The 25,540-nt window shown below is 35.5% G+C and overlaps 1 protein-coding gene across 6 annotated transcripts in view; it reads left to right on the top strand.

The window, feature by feature from the left end:
- The first annotated feature begins 258 nt into the window (after positions 1–258).
- Positions 259–25,540, top strand: part of TRPM6 (transient receptor potential cation channel subfamily M member 6) — an 82,935-nt gene continuing 57,653 nt past the window's right edge. For 5 of the 6 annotated variants that reach the window (XR_005558885.1, XM_039361472.1, XM_039361482.1 and 2 more), the window contains exons 1-14: positions 259–1,223; positions 7,245–7,324; positions 9,134–9,172; positions 10,671–10,709; positions 12,373–12,553; positions 14,062–14,275; positions 14,969–15,093; positions 19,078–19,249; positions 19,754–19,928; positions 20,548–20,671; positions 21,863–21,935; positions 22,039–22,139; positions 22,903–23,037; positions 25,243–25,296. Coding sequence is in view for 5 of the 6 variants with exons in the window: in XM_039361472.1 (XP_039217406.1) it covers positions 1,206–1,223; positions 7,245–7,324; positions 9,134–9,172; positions 10,671–10,709; positions 12,373–12,553; positions 14,062–14,275; positions 14,969–15,093; positions 19,078–19,249; positions 19,754–19,928; positions 20,548–20,671; positions 21,863–21,935; positions 22,039–22,139; positions 22,903–23,037; positions 25,243–25,296 (1,530 nt within the window). In the remaining variant the exon portion in view is untranslated. Of the gene's footprint in view, positions 1,224–7,244; positions 7,325–9,133; positions 9,173–10,670; positions 10,710–12,372; positions 12,554–14,061; positions 14,276–14,968; positions 15,094–19,077; positions 19,250–19,753; positions 19,929–20,547; positions 20,672–21,862; positions 21,936–22,038; positions 22,140–22,902; positions 23,038–25,242; positions 25,297–25,540 lie in introns of those variants that run through there. The other variant, XM_039361488.1, reaches the window with a different exon arrangement.

A 25,540-nucleotide genomic window follows, 5' to 3' on the forward strand; every position in this document is an offset into this window, starting at 1 on the left:
GTTTATTGCAACCTCAAAGAGTTTGAATGTGGTTAGCACCAAAAGACCTTATAACAAAGGAGGCTATTTACCTTTCATGTAGTTTATCTGAAGTCTCCATCCAGACGGAAGAAAGGAAAAAAGGGGTGGGATTGTGATGCCTGAAACTATCACTGGAAGGGGGGGGGTGATTGGGTGGGACTACTGGGGAACCCCTTAAAACCTCGAATGGGAGAGCTTGAACCCCAAGTCCTGTCTAGCATGCCTGCAACCACTTTTTCTTAATAAAGGATTCCTGTTGGAAGAATTATTCCAAGAGTTCTGTCTTCTTAAGATGCAAAGTGGGGTGGGTCCTTACACTATGAGAAAGTTTTGCTCAGGGTTCAAAATATACCGTAACTGTCTTTTTTGTTTTGTATATCCTTTGTTCAAATAATTTAGGGCCAAACATTCAAGTATTAATTATTTTTTTCTTTGTAGAAACTGGAGTTCTCACCAGTGAGAACAGTGCCAAAGGCACTTAACTATATTCAGGCTTCTTTTCCTCTTTATTTTTTTATAAATACTAGAATTTTCCTTGGGGAAAAAAATCTAACTTTGTACTATATAAGCTCAACCACTGTTCATGATATCAAAATAAGGTTATTTTGGCTTACAGAAAGTCCTATCAATTGTGATTACAGTTACTCTCCTATCTTAAATTAGTATTTTGAAAAATCAAGTTTGGCTACTTGGTGAGCCTGATCAGTTCCTCCCAAAAGTAGGAAGGCTCCAAAAAGTTTGAAACTCTACTCCTTCACATATATTATTTTAACTTATGGGCAGGGAGGAACCACACAGTGTTTCATTTGAGATGGAAAAGCACATGCTGGAATTCATAACAGACCAAATTGGATAGTTTGACCATGCCCCTTGGCCTGTATGTTGTTTATGCATTTTGCAAGAGAGCCTTAGTATGTAGCTTCAAGAATCCTCAAAAGAACTTGGGTCATAAAGTCAGCTGCCAGTCTCTGATAGAAGAAAGTGGAACATTAACCAATGGTGTAGTCCAAGGATCAAGCAAAGTGTTCTTTGAGTTTTGAATGGACTTTCTTTCTTTCTGTGTATCTGCAACACTTGAAGCAGCTTTCAGGGACTGGAAAAGAGAGAGTACAGCACTGATTTATGAGTGCAACTCCAGCCTGTGAAGCTCCAATTTATGAAGTAAGGAAGAAACACCGGACAGGATGAAAGTTCAAGTGAAGGTAAAAAAACAATCTACATAGAAATGGGCAGATGAAGTTTGGACCGAGGTTTTTTGCTATTCATTTTAATGCAGTACATCTAGGCAGCTGGTAATCTTTCTAACTGAAAGTATGTCTCAAACCTGCTTCTTCCACGGCAAATACTTTTTATGCACACTGCTTCACAGATCCTGCTGATCTTGTTTTCCCAATTCCACCTTGCTGGAAGAAAATACAAAAACTATGTAGCATATGCTTATGAACATGGGCATTATGCTTGGGGTGGATAAATTGTTGTTTATTTGGCTCTTGTTTTCAGAAGTCATTTTCCTTATTTGTAACTATAAGTGAGGAAAGACAATGCAGATCATGACTTTGAAGTATATTTAGGTGTTTTCAGACTACTGTGTAACGGAGTGGGAAAAATAAGATACAGTCTTGTATGAAGATACAACCCATGGGCGGGGGAGGGGCTGGAAAAAAAAGAAAAATTCAGATTTGTACTCAGGATCTGGTTCTGGTTATGCGGGAGATAAAGTGACAGAACGTTATCAAGCTCCTCATCCTAAACAAGGAGAAGTCGCCTAACATTCATGACTATTGACCAATTTTCTTAGAAAGGCTAGGAAATGTTCAGCAATATGATTGCCAGAGGTTTAAGAAACTCTCTCTATATGTCCCTTTCATGTAGACAAACTAGTGATTTAAGACTGCTTAACACAGAGATTATTACTGCCATAACTTCAAATGCCAGCTCTATTAATATCAGATGATATTAATTATATTGCTTTGAGCATCAGGGACTCATTCATGGTTCTTCAGGTCAAACTATATATTACACTTTCAAAAAGCACTATGCTGTCATCTAGACATTTTACCAGTGATCTGAAATTTCTATTCTTATAAAAGGGGATTCTATAAAGACACAAATGTGAAATCATTGAATTGTAACTTAACCAAGTAATGTAATTCTTTTCAGTTTGTTACTGTAGAATTATCCAAATGGTATATGTGTAAATGATCATTTTCTTTATATTGAGCAATATATATACCTTTTACATGTCAAGGCATTCTTCCTATCCATAGTATGTTTTTATAGTCAAATATGCTTGTATACCAATATTTGTATATATGAAAGGACAGACTTCCCAGCCAGGAATAATAGTTTATTTGATGTGGTAAACTTGCTGTATAAAAGTATGTCGCACACTAAATATTAGTTTCTAAGACACAGTAATTTATTTTATTATAGATGGCAAGAAAATATTTAATTTTGCACTACGTATATACTTTTTTATTTTCCCATAGAGAAGAGAACATGTAAAATAAACTCATCTGGAACTAAGAAATCCATATGACTGACTTTAAAGTTAGCGATCCTACCCTCTCTCTGTGTGTGCGTGTATGTGTATTAATATAAATATTTTGAAACTTAGGTTTTTCCAACTCACTGGTTTCTGAATGCTTATGTCTATAAATTCGATAACTTGAATTTAGCAGTATTAATTCTAGAGGACCCACAAACTTGCTATCAGCATTTAAGTGTACCTTTCATTAAGAAGTCTCCACCAAGATCAACTTTATTTTTTCTTCTACCATGGCAACTCTTGGGAAATAAACATTTACATAATCAACAGTTGAGATGATAAGCGTGTAGACTTCTGGTAACTACTGGTTTCCTTTCTCAGCCAAGTCTCCACTGAATGCTCTGAATCTGTCTTTCAGAGTGGGTATGCAAACATAATATCCAGTCAGCCAACTCTAACTGGCTATATAATAGATCAAGAACCAGGTCTGGAAATTCTGAAAGATGAATCTTAAAGCAAGGAAAAATATTATTCTATGCGTTCTTGAGTCTTTAAACAATAAGAAAGAAGTGCAAAGGAAACAATAGCGAAAGTTGGGTGATGGGTGTAGCAAGTCAGATATTTACAAAGCAGTTAGACTTTACTGTCTTCCCAGGAACCTCAGTCAGCCATTTTTCAAAGAAAAGGGATATAAGTATCCTTTCATTGCGAGAATTCATAAACTCCTATCTCGCTAGAAGGAAATAGAATGAGAGACAGTTTTGCCAGGGAAGTGCCATGATGACCATGCAGTTGGTGAAAAGAGCAACAAAAGAATCAGGGTAAAAGAGTGGGAAACGGGGAAAATTTTAAAACATGAAAATGACAATATTGTGATATCAGGAGGGATACTTTCTTCATCTCTTAGTTTGTATGATATAAGATAACATTGTGATTGTGGCAGCCTTAGGCCACAGAGACTCAAATCTAAAGACAGCTGCAAGTCTCACCAAATTGGCATTAAGTTACTTGTCATCTCTTAAACAATCTATCTTACAAAAAGAAAGAGAATACAGAAAGTCCCTGAGTTAAGAATGCCTCTGTTTAAGGATGACCCATAGTTAGGAATGAAGCCTATTGTAGCAAAATTTGAGTTAAATGCATAATCATTCAAGTTCATTACACAATACTATTTATATAGTATTATACAATAATACTGTTCTGTCTTACAAACAGATTTGACTTAAGGACAGAGCTTGGGAACAGAACTCACTTTTAAACTGGAGACTTCTTTAATTCTTTGTGTAAATGTACCATTATAGTCAACAACAGATTGAATAACATCGTAAGAAAATATAACAAAAACATAAAAATCTCCGAGTACAAACAATATAACAATAGCTGTTGATGGCATCCCTTCCTTCAGAAAATTGAAGTTGTACCTGAATTTCTGGAAAATGGAAAGTGACATCACTTACGTCTCTGGAGGCGAGACTATTCTATAAAATAGTGAACATTATGAAAGAAAGTGCGGGTGGTCCTCAAATTACAACCACAGTTGAGACCAGAACTTCCATCACTAGTGAGGCAGTTGTTAAATGTAAGAGCATATCTGATGGATCAATTCCACTTGAAGGCAACAGTCCTTAAGATACCTAGGAACCAAGCTTTATAACTAGCAGATTCAGTTGTATTCAAAAACCCAGTGGGAACAAGAGCAGGATCTTTAACATAGTTTTCAATGGATGTCGCTTGCTAGTTTATGGCTAACTGCATTTTGAACAAGTACAATTTCTTAGTGGTCTTCAAATGAATTCCATATACAATATATTGCATTAGTCTGGTTATGTGGCGATAAGAACATGTATTACCATCACCATAGCCGTGGCTTTCTTGGCTTTATCCCACATACTTCTGAGTTCAGGATAATCCCTAAGTAACAGTACTACTTTGGAGTGCTACACAAACCATGGTTGGCACAAACTGATGGTCTTTCTGAATAGAGAATACTTATATCTTCCTGAGGTTCACATTTAGCTTATTGTGCTATTCAAACCCCAATGTTTTCAAGATGCAAGGTTAAGATTCCAAGTCTCTCTAACGTGGCATGGGGTGAAGATGTAGAATGGATGTATATCATACTGGTATCCAGTGGTGGGATTCAAATATGTGAACAACTCGTTCTCTGTGTGGATGCTGCTTCCAGAAGTCCATTCTGGACCTGGGCAACAAAACATTAGCTACCGGTTCTGCCAAACTGGCGCCAACTGGCTGAATCCCATCACTGCTGCTATCTTAATAGATGATTTTTCAGCATTTTCACAGAAATACAAAACATCAAAGAAGAGGACCAAAATTTTGGTATGCCACAAAGAAGCATTCTCTTGGCCAAACTCTTCCCCAACTAAATCTGCCTGCTGAGAAAGAATGGAAAGAATAATAGTGGCCCTGACTCCAAGTTTCATAGATATAGACAATGATATAGAATGTCAACAAAAGGTCTAGTAGCACGAGGAAGAGTTCACCCACTCCTAAACTCTAACATAAATTCTCCTCCAGAGTGTCTACTGTTGTTTCCATTCAATGTTCCCTGACTAAAAGAGTTCAAAATAATCTGGGTTTTGTACTGACCTTATAATGGATATCCTGGTACTTTCTCAATTACCTTTCCAAGAAATTAGGTGGCATTATACTCTCCCCTAAGGAAATGCTAGCTCCCAGGCCTTAGTCAAATCCCAGCTCCCTGAAAGAGTCAGGAGCATATGGATCTAAGCCATAGGTGACAGAGTTTGTATCAGAGTGTGCAGTATCCATTTGACTGGAATCCACAAACCAAAAGAAAGCCCACATAATATGGCAAGATGTTGACCCAATCAACATTTCAGACCCTGCCCATGAAAAGTTTCTTAATGTGTGTTATTTTATTTCCAAACTAAGGGAGATTACCATTCTAAATAATGCTGTTCAACAACTATCAGCTAACTATTTTAACTAGTTGGTTTTTGGAAATTATAGCCTATGATGAACTTCATTTCAACCAGGAAATGATCTGATCCGTAAACTAATGTTCATATCAACATCATGTACCAACTGTTCTGAGGCAAGCACCAAGTCACCGTTTATCCCTACATATACACTTTGTGTGCTGAATCCAACATTACCTGGCCCAAATCTGTCTTCACCATGGATGCCATGAACTCCTGAGCCTATCCACAACTGTATTGAACTTCTCCAACTTCTCCAACACCAGGAGCTCAGGAAAGGTTCCTGCTTGGCAGTAATAAGCAACATAGTCTCACCTCATGCATACTTTGTCACCTCAACAACAAAGCTCCTATTCACAGTCAAATTTCTTAAGCTCATTGCCATTATCCTTCTCCAACCATGGAGTTCCAATTGCTGAAGGAACCAAACCTTTGGAATAACAGTATGAGAAGTTGTGATTTTTTAGGTGGTCTTGTACACAGTTCCTGCACTTCCAACAGGGGCTGCATAGCAACATCTACAGAATTACAGGTTCACCAACCGTATTCTAGGCCAATTTTGGATGGATAAATTCATTGCAAAGAACAAGTCATTGGAATTCTGCTCTTTTCCCTCTTCTAGCTCAGTTCAAAAGCTTGACTGAAAGAATAGTTTCACAGAGGATTCTAGCATAGTACATGATTTCACAATTCACCGATTCTACTAGAGAGTAACATTTGCAATAGATAATTTGGCCTTCTGGTAAATTGTCAATAGTCATTTATTAAGAATTTCAGGAGATTCACTGAGAGGCCCCTATGAATTACCTGAGGATTTAAAAAAGCTTTAATTATAGAACATAAATTTTAATTTAAACAAACGTCTACATTAAGTGTTTAAAAACTTTTTGAACTAGCAGATACATTTTGAAATCTTATCATACGGCACAAATGCTTTCAAAAATTGGCTATTACAGAGATGGGGAGGCCTATATAGTCACACAGTGATTGCTACCACCTATTTTACTATTTGCCACCAAATAACTACTTATCACAAAGCAACCTGGAGAAGCTGTTGCTCACCAGGCCCTAGACTTGTAGATTTTAGGACTCTTCCCATTTTCCCTTTCCTTAATCTTACTATGTTTTTTTTTTTTTTCTGAGCAAGTAGAAATATAATACTGCAATGGAGACAACCGCATGTAAAATGTTCAGGATGCTAATGCTTTGCAGTGTCCCAATTTTCCATTCAGGTGTTAAAATGTTTAAAATATTAAAATAGACAATACCTCTTGTCTAATGGATACAAGGAGATATCCATGCGCATGCTAAAATCTTAATAGACCAACACTTCTTCTAAACATTTCTTTATATGGTAATCATTTATAAAGCCATACTAGCAGACTGCTAGTCATTTAGAGCAGAATATTGACCTCAATAAAGGGTGAGTAGTCCCATTTTCTCATTGCTGAAATATAAAATAGTTGCTGGATCTTAAATGTTTTTTTATCTTGGAGAGGTAAGATTTCTCTATCATTATTTCTTATTTTATTTAATGATTTGCAAGATTTCTTCTATCTTTAGGCCTGGGCGGGTTAAAAAAAAAAAAGAATTGTAAAGGCAAGAATTGTGTAAACTAATGGTCTTATGCACAGCTTCTACATTTTTTTCCAGTTCTGTGTTAATATTTGTAATATAGCATTAACTTTTTCATGATCCTATAGAACCGTTGCTTATTTTTGTATATCAAAGATTTCTAGAAAATCTCTTTGAGATGTCATATTTCTGTTCAGTCCCAGAAATCCTGGATTGAAGATGCCTTCAGTAAAAGAGAATGTGCAAAAATTGTACCCAGTTCAAAAGATTCTCACAGGTACTTTGCTTCTTCTTGTTTTTTGTTTGAATAGTACAAAGAGTATAGTGTATTTTGTATAAATGTATACTGAACAGTGTCAGTACTCATTACGTAAAGAGTAAAGTTAGTCAGGTTGACATAAGAAAATCCCAAATCTTATTAGTACCGTTAAGTTAAGGCCAAATAATAAAGCTGTGTATAACCTGATATTTAAACCACAAAATTAAATACTGTCATTTTCATTTCTGTAAATAATTACTTTAAAGGCGCAGCTATATTTTAATTCAGCATTTCCACCTTTTCCTTTTAAAAGTGATACTTCTACAAACTAGATGGCATTTGAAGACATATATTTGTCATGGATGAAATGCTATTCACATATTTCTTCATATTTCTTCTGCACACTTAGACTGACTTATATTAATGCAAAGGAATCAATACAAAGGAATAAAAATAAAATGCAGTGTGAGAGATGTTGGACTGACGAACAACTATAAAGTAGATTTATTTGCCTGAGTTGGAATAAAGTTAGCATATTCAGCATAAAATCATTAGATACAGTTAGTTCTTTTTTAGCAAGAACTGGTGACTCTATTAAGTGAAGTGGTAGCTAAGTGGAAATCAGGTGACCACGACTTTGCTTTTCTGCTGGAACGGGCAGCTGGAGAAGCAGCATATAGGAATTTTGGCAGTGGAAAATGAGCCGTCCCGTGTGGGACACCCCTACAATTAACCTCATTTGCTGGGGTAGATGGCATTCTTGGCACATGTCTAGCAGTTGTATGGAAAATGGCTGGATGTGTATAAAGAAACTCACATACTATAGCTGGTGGGGGAGCTGTACCTTGTGACAAAGCTTATCTTCAGTGGAAGGAAGGAGCTGATTTTGGTTCTGGGTGAGACTAAGGGTAGAGGACAGGAACAGGGAAGAATGTCATATGAAATCATGACAAAGGTTTGGCTGAAATCAAGGGAGATTACATTCAAAGCATTGTTCTTGCCTGCTCACGTAGCAAATTTGTCAGAAAAGGAAATGGGATTTATCTCAGATTACCTGTTTGGACAAACTGAAGCATTGTCTTCAAGAGGATTATAAAGGGCCTGGTTCATGATATGTTGTTAGGGTCAATGGTTAATCATTCCTGGGATACCTTTCCCCCCCCCACTTTCTTGAATAATAGACCACATTTGTTCTTCAGGTAGTTGGCAGAGGTCCCAACAATTCTTCAACCAATCTCTTCAATACTGGAGAGTATATTTCATTGGGGCATGAGGTTTGAAAATATTCATATTAGCCATGAGATCCTTTACTACATCCTTACTGGCTTGTATCCTCCCCTATTATATTTCCTCCATCTACACTACTAAAATCACCATGTCCTTTGTAAAGCTAGAGGGAACATTGGCATTTTCTCTGCTTTCTTAAGATTGCCAGTTTGGAATAGCACTGAGCACAAGACCTCTGTTTCTCTTGCTAATGACATATCTGGAAAAAAAACCTTTTTATTGGTTAAAATCAACTAGCAAGAGAGACATATCATTAATATTGACATTGTTTATATCTCTTTCTTGCTAGCTGATTTTCTACTTTTGCCTTCCTGACCTCATTGTTGCATTTTTGAGCTCGGTAAACTTCCTTGGCTGTTAACACTTCCTTATATTCCTATTACACATCCTTATTTAGAGTCACAATGACTTCATGGCTCTTTTAGGCTTGAGCAAACTACTTTAATAAATCTCCATCTACCCCTTTTGCCCATTGAGTCAGTTATAGCAGACTTGTAGTAAGATATCTTTCTGTTAACCTGTCCTTTTATTTTAATCCAGATGTTTTCAACATTCAACATTCATTGGGCCACTGTGCAGGTAAGTTTATTCTTGATATACAACACTACACTAAACTTTTATTCTCTTGAGTTGCCCATTTTATCCCAACTATATGTACCAATCAAGCCCAAAATTTCATTACTGTGGTTCCTTCCACCATGTTTCTAAAATCTTATAGAACCAGTTTATTTTAGTGGTTAAGATGCTGACATAGAAAGTAGGAGATTTGAATCTAGTCCTCCCTTAGCCATGAAAATCATGTAGGTGACTTTGGACCAGTCACCATCTCAGCCCAATCCACCTCAAGGATTGTTGTGGGGAAAATGGAAGGCACAAGTATTAAGTTCATTGCTCTGAAGTATTTATGTGTGTGTGTGTGTGTGTGTGTGTGTGTGTGTGTGTGTAAATAAGAGGGCATAAAAATAGAACAATAATAATAATAGTAATAGGCCCCTTGAATGCAATCTCAAAACATCTGAAGCTTGAACATCATTGGCACTGACAAATTCATTCATCAGTCAATTGTAAAGGCAGCTTTACGTAGAACACATTATTTATTTATTTATTTATTTATTTATGAAACTTACATACCGCTTTAAGTGCAAGCACTCTCTAAGCGGTGTACACCAGTAAGCAATGTATATATATATATATTTACATTGCCCCCAACAATCTGGGTCCTCATTTTACCTACCCCGGAAGGATGGAAGGCTGAGTCAACCTTGAGCCGGTGAGATTTGAACCACTGACCTGCTGAACACAGTCAGCTAAAGTGGCCTGCAGTACTGCACTCTAACTGCTGCGCCACCTCGGCTCTTGTCATGTAGCAATGATATCCTTAACACCATCAAACAATTACAAATCCCTGGTCCTTGGGAAGTGACCAGTCAGATATAATAATAATAATAATGCTTATATCATACCTGACTTTGTGCCCAATGACATATAGTTTATATCATTTGTCATCCAAGGGTAATATTGGATACAATGGTATTTCATAAAGAAATATTTAACACATAATGTTAAACATTTTGTGCTCGGTTTTCTTTTTTCCTTTTATGCCTTTATTTCATATGGTGGGTTCATATTTTAAAGTCCACTTCACTTTGCTATTATCTTCAGTCTATTACTTACCAATTTGTTATCAAACATTTTATGAAGGCCATCTCTTTATAGTCTAATATTTGAAGAATGGTATTTAAATCATAAGGAATGCTACACACAAAAATGAACAGTTTCAGACATATTTATGAAACAGCATATAATATATTTTATAATTATTACATTGGCAGACTAACATAACCATTATATTGCAATCATGCATAATAATTCCAACAGGGTAGTTGTGTTAGTCTCTTGATGCAATAATAGGATTGTTGCAACAACAACAAAGAACTTACAGAATGCAAGCCCCTGGACCCTATGCCATATTCAATGTGTTAAGTTTTTAAGTATGACAAAATCGTTCATTTTAACTGATTAAAATGTTTAATGCATATACCAGCATTTTTTTTTTTTTATTGAAACTGTTTTTCAGAGGTTCTGCAGGATGTCAAGTATGCCAGAATCTAATTCGGTAAGACCATCTAAAATCTCAACATCTGCCAAAACAAAGGATGGAGTATTCTTAACAGATGATGCAATTACTATTTAAGCATTCTTCAATAACAATAACAAAAAGAAAGAAAGAAAGAAAGAAAGAAGGGAAGGAAGGAGGGAGGGAGGGAGGGAGGGAGGGAGGGAGGGAGGGAGGAAGCAATAACTTATTTGCCAGTGATCATATTATAGTGATGACCTACAAATTGAATTCCAAAGATATTAATAACTTTTGTATTAGAAATGGAACACAACAAAAAATATTTTGTGCTCCCCTCAACTTCTTTGAAAAACTAGCTACTGCAAGAAAGAAAAAATAGTATTTTTTTTAAAAAAAAGCTTGCCAAGTTTTCAATGTGCAACTTTTTTTTATGTTAGGCACAGGTCGTGACCATTGTGCAAGATTTTAAATGCTATGAAAGGTATCTCTAGAAAATATTAAAGATCAGGGTAACAACTAGCTTAGTTGTAAATGCATTCCTTCCTCTGGGAAGTTAGCCTGTAAGGAAGTAAATCATTGCAGTCCAAATGGGCAAGATTGTTTAGATTGACATAACAAGAAAACAATACTTTGAATCCCAGGGATTGCTTTAATGGTGAATATAGACTGAGTAGAGAATGAAATTGTACACCACTTCTCTTAAAAAAAAAGTTACTTGCAAATATCAATTTACTAAAATACATGTTGACAGAGGCGAGGATTAATTTAGCACAACATTGGAAAAGAGAGATGTTACTGAAGATATCAGACTGACAACTTAAATTTGGAAAACTAACAGCATACATGCACAACAGAAGTTTAACCAAATTCAAACAAGAATATCTCCAATGCATATTTTATATTATGCAGCAAGCTAAATATAAATATCTAGAGTATGGTTTTGATATCCTAATCTTTGATACTCTTATCTTTGAAACTTCAGTTCTTATTCAAGCACACAGAAAAAGATAAATGTCTATGAATAGTGGACATTAGTTGAGTACAACAAAGGAGAAGTTAGAAACTGATATTTATCTACAATGTTCTTATTAATTTTTTTTCTTCTTTTCATTCCCTTTTCTTTTATATTCTTAACAAATAGAGGAGATTTTGGCTCTTAGTTCAAGGACTGAATTCGTATTCTCATTATTAAAATAATATAATGTAACAATAAAATGTAATTTGATGATTTTATAGTTAACTTCTAATCAAAGATACATTGAACACTAACAATACAATCTTGGCAATTCCTTTCACCAATCATGGATATCATGTTTCTGTACTAGAAATATGTTTTAAAATTTACCTGTTCTGACAAAATGACATGTCATGAATTCTTTTTTTTAAACAATCAATAACCAAATTCATCTATACTCAACTTGGATAATTGATTGGGGGGGGAGAGACTTTTGGTTTACAAAAGAAAGCTTACAAATAAAAAACCTTTTCATACGCATCTTTTATGATTTTACCATGTTTTTCATACATGGAAAGATGTAGTTATGTTTTAAGCTCCACAAAACATGACAATCATATACAGATTTCTAATATTAAACTTTGAGCTGAAGTAGCTAATATGGTGATTTAATTTAAAAAAAGAGCACCAAAAAAGAGCAACTTTAATTGAATTAATACTAATGGAAACTCTATCTTTCTGTTTGAGATGTTGTTGTGGTCGGCTAATTGGTGATCACCATGGAATAGATTATGGTTATCCTGTATTTCAATCCGACAAAGAAAAATATAATGTGGAATGGTCTGTTGAAAAAGATACAAAGATTAGTCCAACTGATGCATTTGGTACAATCAATTTTCAAGACAGTGATCACACGTACCATGCCAAGGTTCGTACAACTTTAAACCTGGATTTGTAACACTATTGAGTTTATTACAGAACTCTGTACAAGTACAGCTGTGATAATCTAGAAAACAAGTATTAGTGATAAACATAAAATTGCTGTGAGATTGAGTAAAGATAATCTATATAAATGTGCTTTTATTTAAATGTTTTGTCACAACTTGTTGAGCTGAATATCAGGAAATAATGCATACGAAACACTATGGAAATAGCAGTCTTAACATCTCAGTTGAAATAATAGTAGAAAATAAGGAACATGACCTTGATGGAGATATTAAGGAGCTACGGTATTACCTAAGCATAAGGTACCGAAACATATTTTAAAGTTCAGAGCAACCAGATAACATTCAGAAGTAACTCAGACAGACACCTCCCTAATTTATTGAAACATAAGAGGTAGGAGGTACTACACAATCAGACCCAAAGTTGCTTTTTTTACAAAGGCAACTGGATCTTTTTGTTTTTTTTTCCTTTGAAAATGTGGAATGTTTTCAAAGGAAAAAAGCCAAGAAAGTCCAGTTGCTTTTTGGAAAAAGCACTTTTGGGACAACCATGACCTGGATGATTGAGAATCTCCATAGATATTTACACAATCAGATTAGCCAGATTCTGTTATAATAACCAATCTTAATCAAAGTGGTTTTAGCCTTCTGGTTGAGTTGATCTCCTGGTCTGGTTTATCTACTAGGCTAGAAAATGATTTAATTAAAGCAAGGAAGGCATTACACTCCCTTTGTGATAAATGTACAAGTTCCAACCAGGAATTTGGAAAACATTAAAAAGTTAGTGAAATCTCATTAATCAGTAGATTTCTGTTCCTGTTGATGTTGTGATACTGGGAAAGGAAAAAGAGGTACCTGACATTAAGTAGACAGTTAAGGCTGTGAAGCATGATTTGAAGCATGAAACTAAAAATTGTAGGCAATGTTACAGAGTTAAGAATGCTTGAAGCTTGGAGAGCTATGACCTTGGAGCAAATATGCAGAAATGATTATGAAAACAAAAGCTTTGCTAAGCCTGGGAAACAGAGAAAACAGAGATAGACACTAAAACTGGCTCCACTGTAATTCTCTGGGTATTAAAAGAGAGAAGGGAAAATAAAGGCTTTCAAAATTCTGTCAGTATAACCTGTATAAATGAAATATATAGTTCCAGTCAAACTTGTAGAGTTTTTTCCTTTGACCTGGCCTACCTCATATGGCTGACAGAAAGCAAGACAATGATTAGAACTCACAACAACTTGAGGAAACTAGAATTAAGATTCTATATCAGGGGCCTTCAAACTTATCCCTTGTACGACTTATGCACTTCAATTCCCAGAATTCCACAGCCAGCGTGCCACGCTGGCTGAAGAATTCTGGAAATTGAAGTCCACAAGTCATAAAAGGGCCAAGTTTGAAGGCCCCTGTTCTATATTATTCCTGTAAATTTATAATTATCTCTGATATTTTTGGGTTTGGGCAATTACAGCTGTTGTTTTTTTTTGTCCCATAGTATATCAGAACTTCTTATGACACAAAGCTAGATCAGCTGTTGCAGCTCATGATTAAAGAATGGCAGATGGAATTTCCCAGACTGGTCATTTCGATTCATGGTGGCGTCCAAAACTTCAAACTTCCATCTAAACTGGTGCAGCTTTTCAGCAAAGGATTGGTCAAAGCTGCTGAAACTACAGGAGCTTGGATATTAACAGAAGGCATTAACACCGGTAAACCTATCTCTTTTTAATATTTGGTGGGCAAATGTTTCTGAGATCTGTGTACACAAGAATAATCTTGCTATCATCTTGTTTGCTAAGAGTTCCATATTAAGCATATTAAGACTACACCAGGTAGCAGGAGAGCTGCTTGTGTCTGTCGTAAGCACACCAAAGAGCTGTTTTAAAGTGTGGTACTCTCCCCAGATATATTGCTTACCTCCTTGTAGTATCTTCTTCCAAGCACTATTGGAGGATAATATTAACTTATAGAAACAAAGTTTTGTTAAAGTTTGGTGTAGTAGTTAAAGAGCTGGCCCAGAAACTAGGAGACTGTGAGTTCTAGTCCTGCTTTGGTCTAGTCAATCTCTTAGCCCAATATTACTACTTTATACAACTTGTGCATCTATGCCCCACATAGTACTCTTTGTCACATTTAACATAAAGCATGTGGGAAAATATTGTGTCATCTCATTCTTCAAAAACAAAACAAAAAAACCCCCATGAATCATAAGTGAGGAACAATGCACATTATTGTGTAGATGTTTTACATAACTAAGCTGTGGTAATTCAGTCAGGTTCAACATGGCTCTGATTCTTGTTTACATTTGGAAGGGTTACAAGACATTTCATTTCTGTAATCCGATCATATTGTAAATTTGTAATGATGATAATAATGTCAACTTTTTCAATGTAATTGTCTAGGAATATCTAAGCATGTGGGAAATGCATTGAAATTCCATGCCTCTCAATGTTTAAGAAAGATCTGTGCTATTGGAATTTCCCCTTGGGGCATCATTGAAAATCAGAAAGAACTTATTGGCAAAGATGTGAGTTCCCAAATGGTTTTTATTTTTTTTTATTTTTTTTAATGAACTCTTTGAACTGTTCCACACTATAATTGTACGAGTATCAGGAACAAGGTACAGATTGTAGAACACTACTAATTTCCTACATATAGCATATGTGAGGATAAATATTTCTATTTACTTATTTATACAACTGCAAACTTTACTATTCAGAAATTCACCCTGTATATTACTGGTCATGTAAAAGATCTTATTATTTATCACATATATATTTAATTTCTAAAACTGTATCTCTATTTTTCCAGTGTGAAATAGTTTGGATAGAAAAATATACATCTGATCCAAATTCATTCAATCTTTTACACCACACAGATTCTCAACTAATCAGAGTCCCAGTCTATTGCCATCTGGAAACTAACAATTGCATTTATATTTTGTTACATTTTTTGTAGCTATACTTCTTTTAGAAATGAAACTTAGGTTTTAAAAGTCTATATTTCACAGATGTTAATTTTTATACGATGGGGAGTACTTTCTTCATTACATCTGAACAATTTTCAAAGGACAAATTCTTATGTTTTTTTTAAAAAAATAGAATAGAATAGAATAGAATAGAATAGAATAGAATAGAATAGAATAGAATAGAATAGAATAGAATAGGAGTTAGAAGGGAATTTGGAGGTCTTCTAGTCCAGCCCCCTGCTCAAGCAGGAGAACATATACTATCTCAGACAAGTGACTGTCCAGTCTCTTCTTAAAATCCTCCAGTGATGGAGCACCCATGATTTCTGAAGGCAAGACGTTTTACTGGTTAATTGTCCTCACTGTTTCTCCTTAATTCCAGGTTGCTTCTCTCTTTGGTCAGTTTCCAACCATTGTTTCTGGTCCTGCCTTCTAGTGCTTTGGAGAATAATTTGACCCTCTCTTTTTGTGGCAGCCTCTCAAATACTGGAATACTGCTATCATGTCACCCCTATTTCTTCTTTTCTTTAGACTAACCAAACCCTGCAGCGTCCTTCGTATGTTTTAGTCTCCAGGCCTTGAATCATCTTAATTGCTCTTCTCTGAACTTTTTCCAAGATCTCAATGTCTTTGTTGTAGTATGGTGACCAAAATTGGTTGCAGTATTCCAAGTGTAGTCTTACTAGGATTTTATAAAGTGGCACTAATACTTCGTGTAATCTTGATTCTATGCCTCTGTTTATGCAACCCAGGACTGTATTAGCTTTTTTGGCTGCTGCTGCTGGCTCATAGTCAAGTGATCACCCACTAGGACTCCAAGGTCCCTCTTACAGTTTTTGTTTTTGAGCCAGATCTCACCTAATCTTTAATTATATCTTTGATTTTTCCTGCCTAAATGTAAAACTTTGCTTTTCTCCACATTAAAACTTATTTTGTTGGATAGGACCCATTGTTCCAGTTTGTCAAGATTTTTTTGAATCCTGAGCTTGTCTTCTGGGATATTGGCTATTCCTGCCAGTTTAGTGTCATCTGCAAATTTGATGAGTTCCCCTTCTATTCCCTCATCTAAGTCATTGATGAAGATATTGAAGAGTACTGGGCCTAAGACAGAACCTTGTAGTACCCCACTGCTTACTTCTCTCCATGTGGATATAGTACCATTGAGGACTACTCGTTGAGTATGGTTTGTTAGCCAGCTACAAATCAATCTGGTGGTGATGTTGTCTATTCCATCTTTTTCTAGCTTATCAAGCATTAGATTGTGGTCTACTTTGTCGAATGCCTTACTGAAATCTAAGTGTACTATGTCCACTGTGTTTCGCTGGTCTACTAATTTGGTCACTTTATCAAAGAATGAAAAAAGATTGGTTTGGCATGATCTGTTTTTAACAAACCCATATTGGCTACCAGTTATAACTTTATTTGCTTCTAGTCGTTCGCAGATCTATTTTTTGATTATCTTTTCCAGGATCTTCCCAGGTATTGATGTTAAATTGATTGGTCTGTAGTTTCCTGGGTCTGTTTTTTTTCCTTTCTTGAAGATGGGAACCACATCAACCCTTTTCCAATCCTCAGATACTTACCCGGTGCTCCAGGACTTTTGAAAGATATGGTGCAATGGTTCTGAGATAACATCTGCCAGCTCCTTCAGAACTCTGGGATGTAATCTGTCGGGTCCTGGTGATTTATATTTGTCAAGGTCAGATAGGTGTTCTCTTACCATTTTCTTGCTTATTTTTTGTTTCTAGTTTGTCTTTTTCAGTATTTTTTTTTGTATGTTGTGCTATAATTTCTTTTTGTGTGAAGACTGATGCAAAGAATGAGTTAAGCAGCTCTGCTTTCTCCTTATTGCTTGTTACTTCCTTGCCATCTTCTCTCTTTAGTGGATCTACAGTTTCCTTGACTTCTGGTTATTAATATGTTGAAAAAAACTATTTTTATTATTCTTGATTTCTGGTCTTTGTTCATTCTGAACCTTTGCTTTCCTGACTTCATCTTTGCATGTTCTGGCTATCTGCTGATAATCAGCCTTAGTTATGTGTCCCTCTTTCCATTTTTTGTACTTGTCCTTTTTGTCTTTCAGTTTGTCTGAGAGATCTGTGTGCAGCCATGCTGGTTTCTTCTTGACTTTCTTGTTTTTCAGTGGCATTGTACTGGTCTGGGCTTTTATGATAACATTTTTCAGAGTTTCCCATGCTTCTTATTTTTTTTCCCCCTTTAGGATTTTGATCCATGGAATCTTTCCTAGGTTCACTCTGAGTTTGTTAAAATCAGCTTTTTTGAAGTTTAAGACATTGATTGAATTATTTTCTATTGCTTGTGTTTGCATTATATTAAATTCCAGTATGACGTGGTCACTTTTTCCTAAGGTTCCGGAAACTTCAACTCCCGCTATTACTTCTTCTCTATTAGTATGAATTAGGTCCAGTATAGCTTTACTTTTAGTTCCCTCCTCTACCTTTTGGACGACAAAGTTGTCGGCTAGGTTGGTTAGGAATCTGTTTGCTCTCCTGCTCGCAGCAGAATTTGTCTCCCAGCTGATATCTGGGTAGTTAAAGTCTCCCATTACTACTGTGGTATGCTTCCTACATACATTTGTTAACTGGTTGGCAAAGAGTCCATCTATTTCTTCTGATTGGTTAGGTGGCCTGTAGTATATGCCTATGATAATGTCACTTTTTTTCCTTTTATATTGATCCATATAGATTCTGGAGGGCTTTTATCTTTGATCATGTGCGTTTCTGTAGATATATAGTATTTTCTTACATATAGTACATATATATTTTTTAAAGCTAGGCAAATATCAGTTGAGATTTGTCTTTTTATTTGTACCTTCAGCTGAGAGTTTTATCTTTCACTTTTGCAGAGAAAATTCATTTGCATACAAAAATACATACTGTGTCTTTTTTGTTTGATTTAGTAATTTAATTTAATTTAATTAATAATTTCTAATTACTAAGATGTTTAGCAAAATCTCAAAGTATAAGAAAAATATTTGGAAATATTTCGGAAAGATTCATTTCAGGTTTTATGTAAGTAAATCATTAGTTTTCATTATGCGACATAAGATACCATTTGAATTTTTATATTTATGTATTGAAAATTAAACCTCACAAACTAAGTAGCATTTCATGAAGCTAGAATCTTGCCATAGATTATCCTATTAGTAAGTTCATTGTTGTTTTATTTTAAAAAGATTTTAATGAGGAATAATGGGAAATAAAATGCTCTTTCTTTTTTCTACCAATCCTGTAAAAAATATTATTCCTCTCTCTTTCTCTCCTTCCTTCCTATATGGAATTTCTCATTACCTAAGGCTGTGAGTTTGCCAGGGGTAACATACAAATAATTGAATTAAGAATCATAATTCAAGGATGATAACTTTTGTTTCTCTGCTAGGTATGCTGGGGGGAGGGGAGAGCTGATATTAAGCACGGACAATATTCCACAGTCTTCCCGAGCTACAAAAGTTTGTAATCCATCTTAAGGACAGTGAAATAGTGCTTTGGAAGGGCTGTTTTTCTAATCTTTGTTTCTCTTTAGGTAGTCTGCCTGTATCAGACACTTGGCAATCCTCTTAGCAAGCTGAGCACCCTCAATGGCATGCATTCCCATTTCATACTGGTTGATGATGGCACAGTGGGAAAGTACGGCAGTCAGATAAAACTCAGGAGAAATCTGGAAAAGTATCTATCACTTCAAAAAATACATACCAGTAAGAAATCTTTATTCTGTAGTACTTCTGTAAGAACCTCTTTCAGTGGTGCACTTTTCTAATTGATCATGCAGGGTTAGAAGGATAATGACTTTTAGCAATCCTGATCCTGATCCTGACCCTGACCCTGACCCTATCCTTAACCCCAAAACCGAACCCTAACCCGAACCTGAACCTGACCCCGAACCCAAACCCCAACCCTAACCCAAACCCAAACCCAAACCAGAATCCAAACCTAAACCCTAACCCTAAGCCTAACCCAAATCCGAATCCAAAACCAAAACCAAAACCAAACCAAAACCCGAACCCTGCTGTGTTTCATACCCACATTTATGCCACTGAACAAATGAAAACGTGCCATTTTAATCGAGAAGTCTTTATAGCTCTTCTAACTTTTTGTAACATGAGAAACATTATGATTTTAATCCCGTCATAGCAGCGGATTTAAATAAGTACTGAATGTCCTAAATTAATGGTTGCAATTTCTTGTGTGATTTGAAATAGGAATGGGGCAAGGAGTGCCCTTAATTGGGCTAGTGGTAGAAGGCGGTCCCAGTGAAATCCTGACAGTCTGGGAATATGTCAAGGACACCCCTGCTGTTCCCGTAGTAATATGTGAAGGCACCGGAAGAGCTGCAGACCTGCTTGCCTTTACGTATAAACACACCGCAGATGACACGTGAGTCCCTGCACAACAGTCCTTCAGATACTGAACGAAAAAATAGTGTGCCCAAATGAAAAGTTCAAATCTTTAAATTTTTCTTTAAATGGTGTGTCATAAGACAACCCTGACTAAAACATATTTGGTTACAGGTGGTCCTTGACTTACAACCATAATGTTAAACCCAAGCCCCAAATTTCTGTTGCTAAGCGAGGCAATGGTTAAGCGGGTTTTGCCTCATTTTTAGACTTTTTTTGCCATGGTTGTTAAGTGAATCACTTAAGCAAATCCAACTTCTCCCCCGCCTTGAATGTGCTTACCGGAAGCCAGCTGGGAAGGTAAAAATCACACAAGTCCATGACAATGCAACTGTCATAAGTACATGCCAGTTGCCAAAGGCCTGAATTTTGATCGCACGACCACGGGAACTCTGTGACTGTCATTTGTGTGAAAAGCAGTCATAAGTCACTTTTTTCAGTGCCACTGTAACTTAGAATGGTCACTAAACAAATGGTTGTTAGCTGAAGTGATATTTAGGAGAGGAACAGTATAATAAGCATCGCTGGGGCCATTTGGAAAATGTTTACGCTGGTAGGGAACATTCATGTAATGAACTTATATACCTTTCCCCTCTCAGAAACTGGAACTCTCAACTTAAGGAAAAGATATTATTAATGATTCAGAACAGCTTCAGTTTTGGGCAAAAGCAGTCCCATCATTTGTTGAAAATTTTAATGGAATGTATGGAACATAGGGATTCTGTAAGTATCCTGATTTCACGGTATCTTTTTATTAGTCCCATCCTCTTCTCTATCACCGAATTGTTACTCATACCAAGATACTGTTTCACTAATATTATCAGTGGAAAATAATAACTAATCATGATTAATATTCAATAATTAATATTATAATATTAATAATTAATGACAAATAATTTGTGCAGGTTTTTTTTAATAAGGCAAGAATTGTATACTTCAAGATAAGCTTGGACGTTTTTGCACCAGTGATGTAAACCAGTAATCCTTATTCTTCTTTCTATCACCTTCCACAAGAATAAAAAATAAAAAAAGGTTCACAATACATTTTGGTCAATTGCAGTAAGTTGTTTGTCTGGAACACATATGAAGAAATTTGTTGAATTCAATTTGTTTTTATTTATCATTTAGTTAGTCATAGATCCTATCCCATTTTGTCTGAGTTTGCATGTTTGTGCCCATGTTTTACAGAATTTGTCAATACATTTTTCATAATAAATCCATTCTGCAAATGATTCCTCTCATGAAGTACATTTTTAATACAAACTCTAATATGCACAGTTTTATGCACAGTGTCTCCCTAACATTATGCATTTTTGTGGTAATACCCATTCTTACACTCTTTCTTTGGTTGGGATACTTTGGGAAAATCCTTTGATTGCTACAATTTGTATATCAGTTTACGTATTGATATTGGAATCACAAATTATGAAAATGTGACTTAAAATATGAAATAACTAAGTGTCCATCATTTTTTCCATAATAATAAAATAAAATAAAATAATTTGAATTTTTCCCTTATATATGCAGACTCCATCTGTCTTCAGCAGAGGTCTTCAAACTTGGCAACTTTAAGACTTGTGGACTTCAACTCCCAGAATTCCTCAGCCAGCCCTGGCTGAGGAATTCTGGGAGTTGAAGTCCACAAGTCTTAAAGTTATCAAGTTTGAAGACGCTTAGTCTTCAGCATTCACTTCCTGTTCTTCATATTTACAGAAATAGCTTAATACCCCTGTCTTAGATATCTTTCTGCCACTCCAGCTTCAGCTTATTCCTTTTGATCTTATTTTCATATTTTTCAGGGCATTTGATTCTCTTTCTTCCTGTCAATCTTTTTCTCTATAACTTAGGAGACCTTTGAAATCATCTAACGGTGTTCACTTTTCTTTCCTCTAGTAACATGTTATTTTTTGATAGATAACAATATTTGATGCTGAGTCAGAGGAACATCAAGACATGGATCTGGCAATCCTGACTGCGCTCTTGAAAGGTACTTTATATCTTCTTTTCTCATGGACTTCCAAAATCAAATGAGAAATAGAAGTTAAATTATCATGAGTATAAAATCTAACCCAGAATGTCTTTATTCGTAGGTACACATATGTCTGCTCCAGATCAGCTCAATCTGGCTTTGGCTTGGAACAGATTGGATATTGCTAAGAAACATATATTGGTTTATGGACAACACTGGAAGGTAAATTTAGCATTTGTTTCTGCTGCATATGACTATCAGAAGTCCCACTTTTTACATTCTTGACTTGTCTTACCTTGCCTATGAAGTATTTTTACATCTGAATTGTCATCAGAGTTAGGATAACAATAACAATAGAGCAGTGGTGGCGAACCTATGGCACGGGTGCCAGAGGCAGCACTCAGAGCCCTCTCTGTGGACACACATGCTGTAACACCAGTCCTAGGCCTTCAGCTGGGTTTTATAAAACGTTTTTGCTTTAGGCCTCCACCGCCGTGTGGAAAAAAAAAAGGTTCAATCAGTCAATTTCACCTTCGCGAGGAAAAAATAAGATCTTGCAAAGTTGGAATTGATTGATTGAATTTTTTAGCCCCACCCAGTCTACCATTACCACTGCAGCCAAGCCCAGCCAATGGGCCACACCCACCCGGCATTCGACGATGCATAAGTGGGTTTTAGGTTGCAGTTTGGGCACTCAGTCTCTAAAAGGTTCGCCATCACTGCAATAGAGCCATGATGGCACAGTAGTTAGAATGCAGTACTACAGGCTAACTTCTAGCAGTTCAATCCTGACCGGCTCAAGGTTGACTCAGCCTTCCATCCTTCCTAGGTTGGTAAAATGAGGACCCAGATTATTGGGGGCAATATGCTGATTTTATAAATCGCTTAGAGAGGGCTGTAAAGCACTGTGAAGCAGTATATAAAACTAAATGCTATTGCTAGGGCTTAGTGCCAATAACTTGCATTCCCCACATTGTGTATGAAGGTTGGCTCCCTTGAACAAGCAATGCAGGATGCCCTGGTTATGGATCGTGTGGAATTTGTGAAATTGCTAATAGAACATGGCGTGAATCTACACCGCTTCCTTACAATATCCCGACTGGAAGAACTATACAACACTGTGAGTGCCTTAAATTCTGATTTGCTTTTAACAGTGATAAATGGCTTTTCAACAATAGAAACAAAGAAACAAAATAGTATTGGGCAGTACAGCCTTGGGCATTACTGTTTAAATATATTGCAGGATAAATACAAAGAGCCATAAAAATGTTAGGTCCTTGAAATTTATTTATTCCCCAGAAAAATTATTTATTTAACCTGGGGGGGGGGAATAAGCACTAAAGAGCTAAAAATATATATTAAATGTATAGAAATCATTCAGCTTTATAAATACTATATTATTATAAAATAGATGAAGTTGAAACTCAAGTACTTTGGCCACCTAATGAGAAGGAAGGATTCACTGGAGAAGAGCCTAATGCTGGGAAAGATTGAGGGCAATAGAAGAAGGGGACGACAGAGAATGAGATGGCTGGATGGAGTCACTGAAGCAGTAGGTGTGAATTTAAATGGACTCCAGAAGATAGTAGAGGACAGGAAGACCTGGAGGAATGTTGTCCATGGGGTCGCGATGGGTCGGACACGACTTCGCAATTAACAACAACAACAATAAAATAGATAAAAAATAACTTGTTGTTCTAAAATCCAATCCTTAATTCTTGGAGTAATATCACATTTCCATTTTCTCAGTATAATTCTTTTGGCAACTGCCTTGGCTGGTATAGACATATGTCACACAAAACAAAATAGAGCTGTCCTGTAGAACATCATTGGCAGTGGAACAAAATTATTATTAAGACTAAATCAGAAGCCAAAATTATTATTAAGACTAAATCAGAAGCCATTATTAAGACTAAATCAGAAGCAAGATTTGGGGGGAAATTGGTTGGATTTTATGTGAAATGGTAGGAGGAATTGGGGGGAAAGCAAATAAAAGGTCCTGTTGTTAAGGAGCCTTTTTCTTTTCCAGTGTTTGGAAGTGTCTCAGTCCACTTGAGGATTAAAAAATAATAATAAAAAAAATTGAAAAATAATGACATGGGATGTAAATAAGCAATATAGTTGAAAGAGATTAAGATGAATCCTGGGTATTTTTAAATAAAAAAGAAACAAGAAAACTCCCAAATTTTACACTGTTCTTTCCCCCCACACACACACATTTCTCTTGAGTTGAAAATCAAAGTCAAATGGGCTTCCTGAATTAATTCTGACTGGTAATATTTTAGATTCTGGGGTACAGAATGTGATCTCAATCCCAATAATTGCTTTACATTTTGAAGAATACTTTTCGAGATTTTGTAAGTTCTTTTAAAAGAAATTTGAAGTCTTGTGAGATTCTGAAGCTTTCACACAATTTCTTCATGCAAGTCTCTCAAAAGCTTTTGAAAAACTCATGAACAATTATAGAAATTCTGAGATTTTAATGCTCCTGCATGATTTAAGATTAAAATTATGGAAAGTGATGCTTACAAGGAACATATATATTTTAAAAAACTTGTTTTTTAAACTTTGTCCTTTTTTATTCTTCACTTTTTTTTAAAAAAAAGTGGTTGTTAACTGTATATCTTTTATATGGTAACTATCTAGAATCACTTGGATAGCGAGATGGGTGGTGTCTAAATTGGATAAAATTATAAAAATAAAATAAATATGCCCCTGTATCTGTGTGTGCTATGTGGTTGATTTCCCTATAACCATAAAATCTAGAAATGAAGATGATTAATTTCAGGTAGGTGCTGCAAAAAATCTAAAATTCTGGAATCAATTATTTGACATAATTTTACTTGTAGTCAACTGTTACTAAATTATGTTCCTAGCTTTAATAAACTAGAGTAAAGGTTAAAAAGATATCAGAGGCTTTATATTTGAAAAGCAGTATCGGTTGGTGTTATTCACAAAAAAGCTAAAAATAGATTGTTAGTATTATGGATATAGAAATATCAATTTTCTCAACTCCATTCCTTTTAGTTTAAAGTTTGTTATTTCACTCAAAGCGAGCAGGTTTTGTTTCTTTAATATCATTTGTAGCATAGATTTTTCTGTTGTGTTCATAGATAAAAAGTATAGTTAAAGTATGTAATTCATTCTTTTATTATAACTATATTCAACTAAACAGTAGTTTATTACTGGTGATATACACAAATATCCGAGAAAACTGAATTGGTATTGCTAAATCTTTCTTTTTAAGTGCAATTAAATATTATTTTTGTGATATTTATCCATGCTATTTATTTATTTGTGTTATTTTTGTATTTTTAAATTCCAGAAACAGGGGCCAACAAATCTACTTTTGCATCATCTTCTTTGTGATGTGAAACAGGTAATTCCATTCTAAAATATGAAGAGCAAGGGCTATTATAGGCAGTAATTTATCACTTTTTGTTATTAACAAATATATATATCAGGGGTGCCAATCTTGGCAACTTTAAGACATGTGGATTTCAACTTACAGAATTCCCCAGCCAGCCATGAAAGTCTTACAATTGCCAAGGTTAGACATCCTTGGTATATATAACCTTTCTTAGAAGTGTGATAATCCTATTGGTCTATAGTAGTAACTGTAA

Source organism: Crotalus tigris, unplaced genomic scaffold (assembly GCF_016545835.1).
Source record: "Crotalus tigris isolate CLP2741 ecotype Arizona unplaced genomic scaffold, ASM1654583v1 scf7180000017585.4430047, whole genome shotgun sequence".
Taxonomy (NCBI): Eukaryota; Metazoa; Chordata; class Lepidosauria; order Squamata; family Viperidae; genus Crotalus; species Crotalus tigris.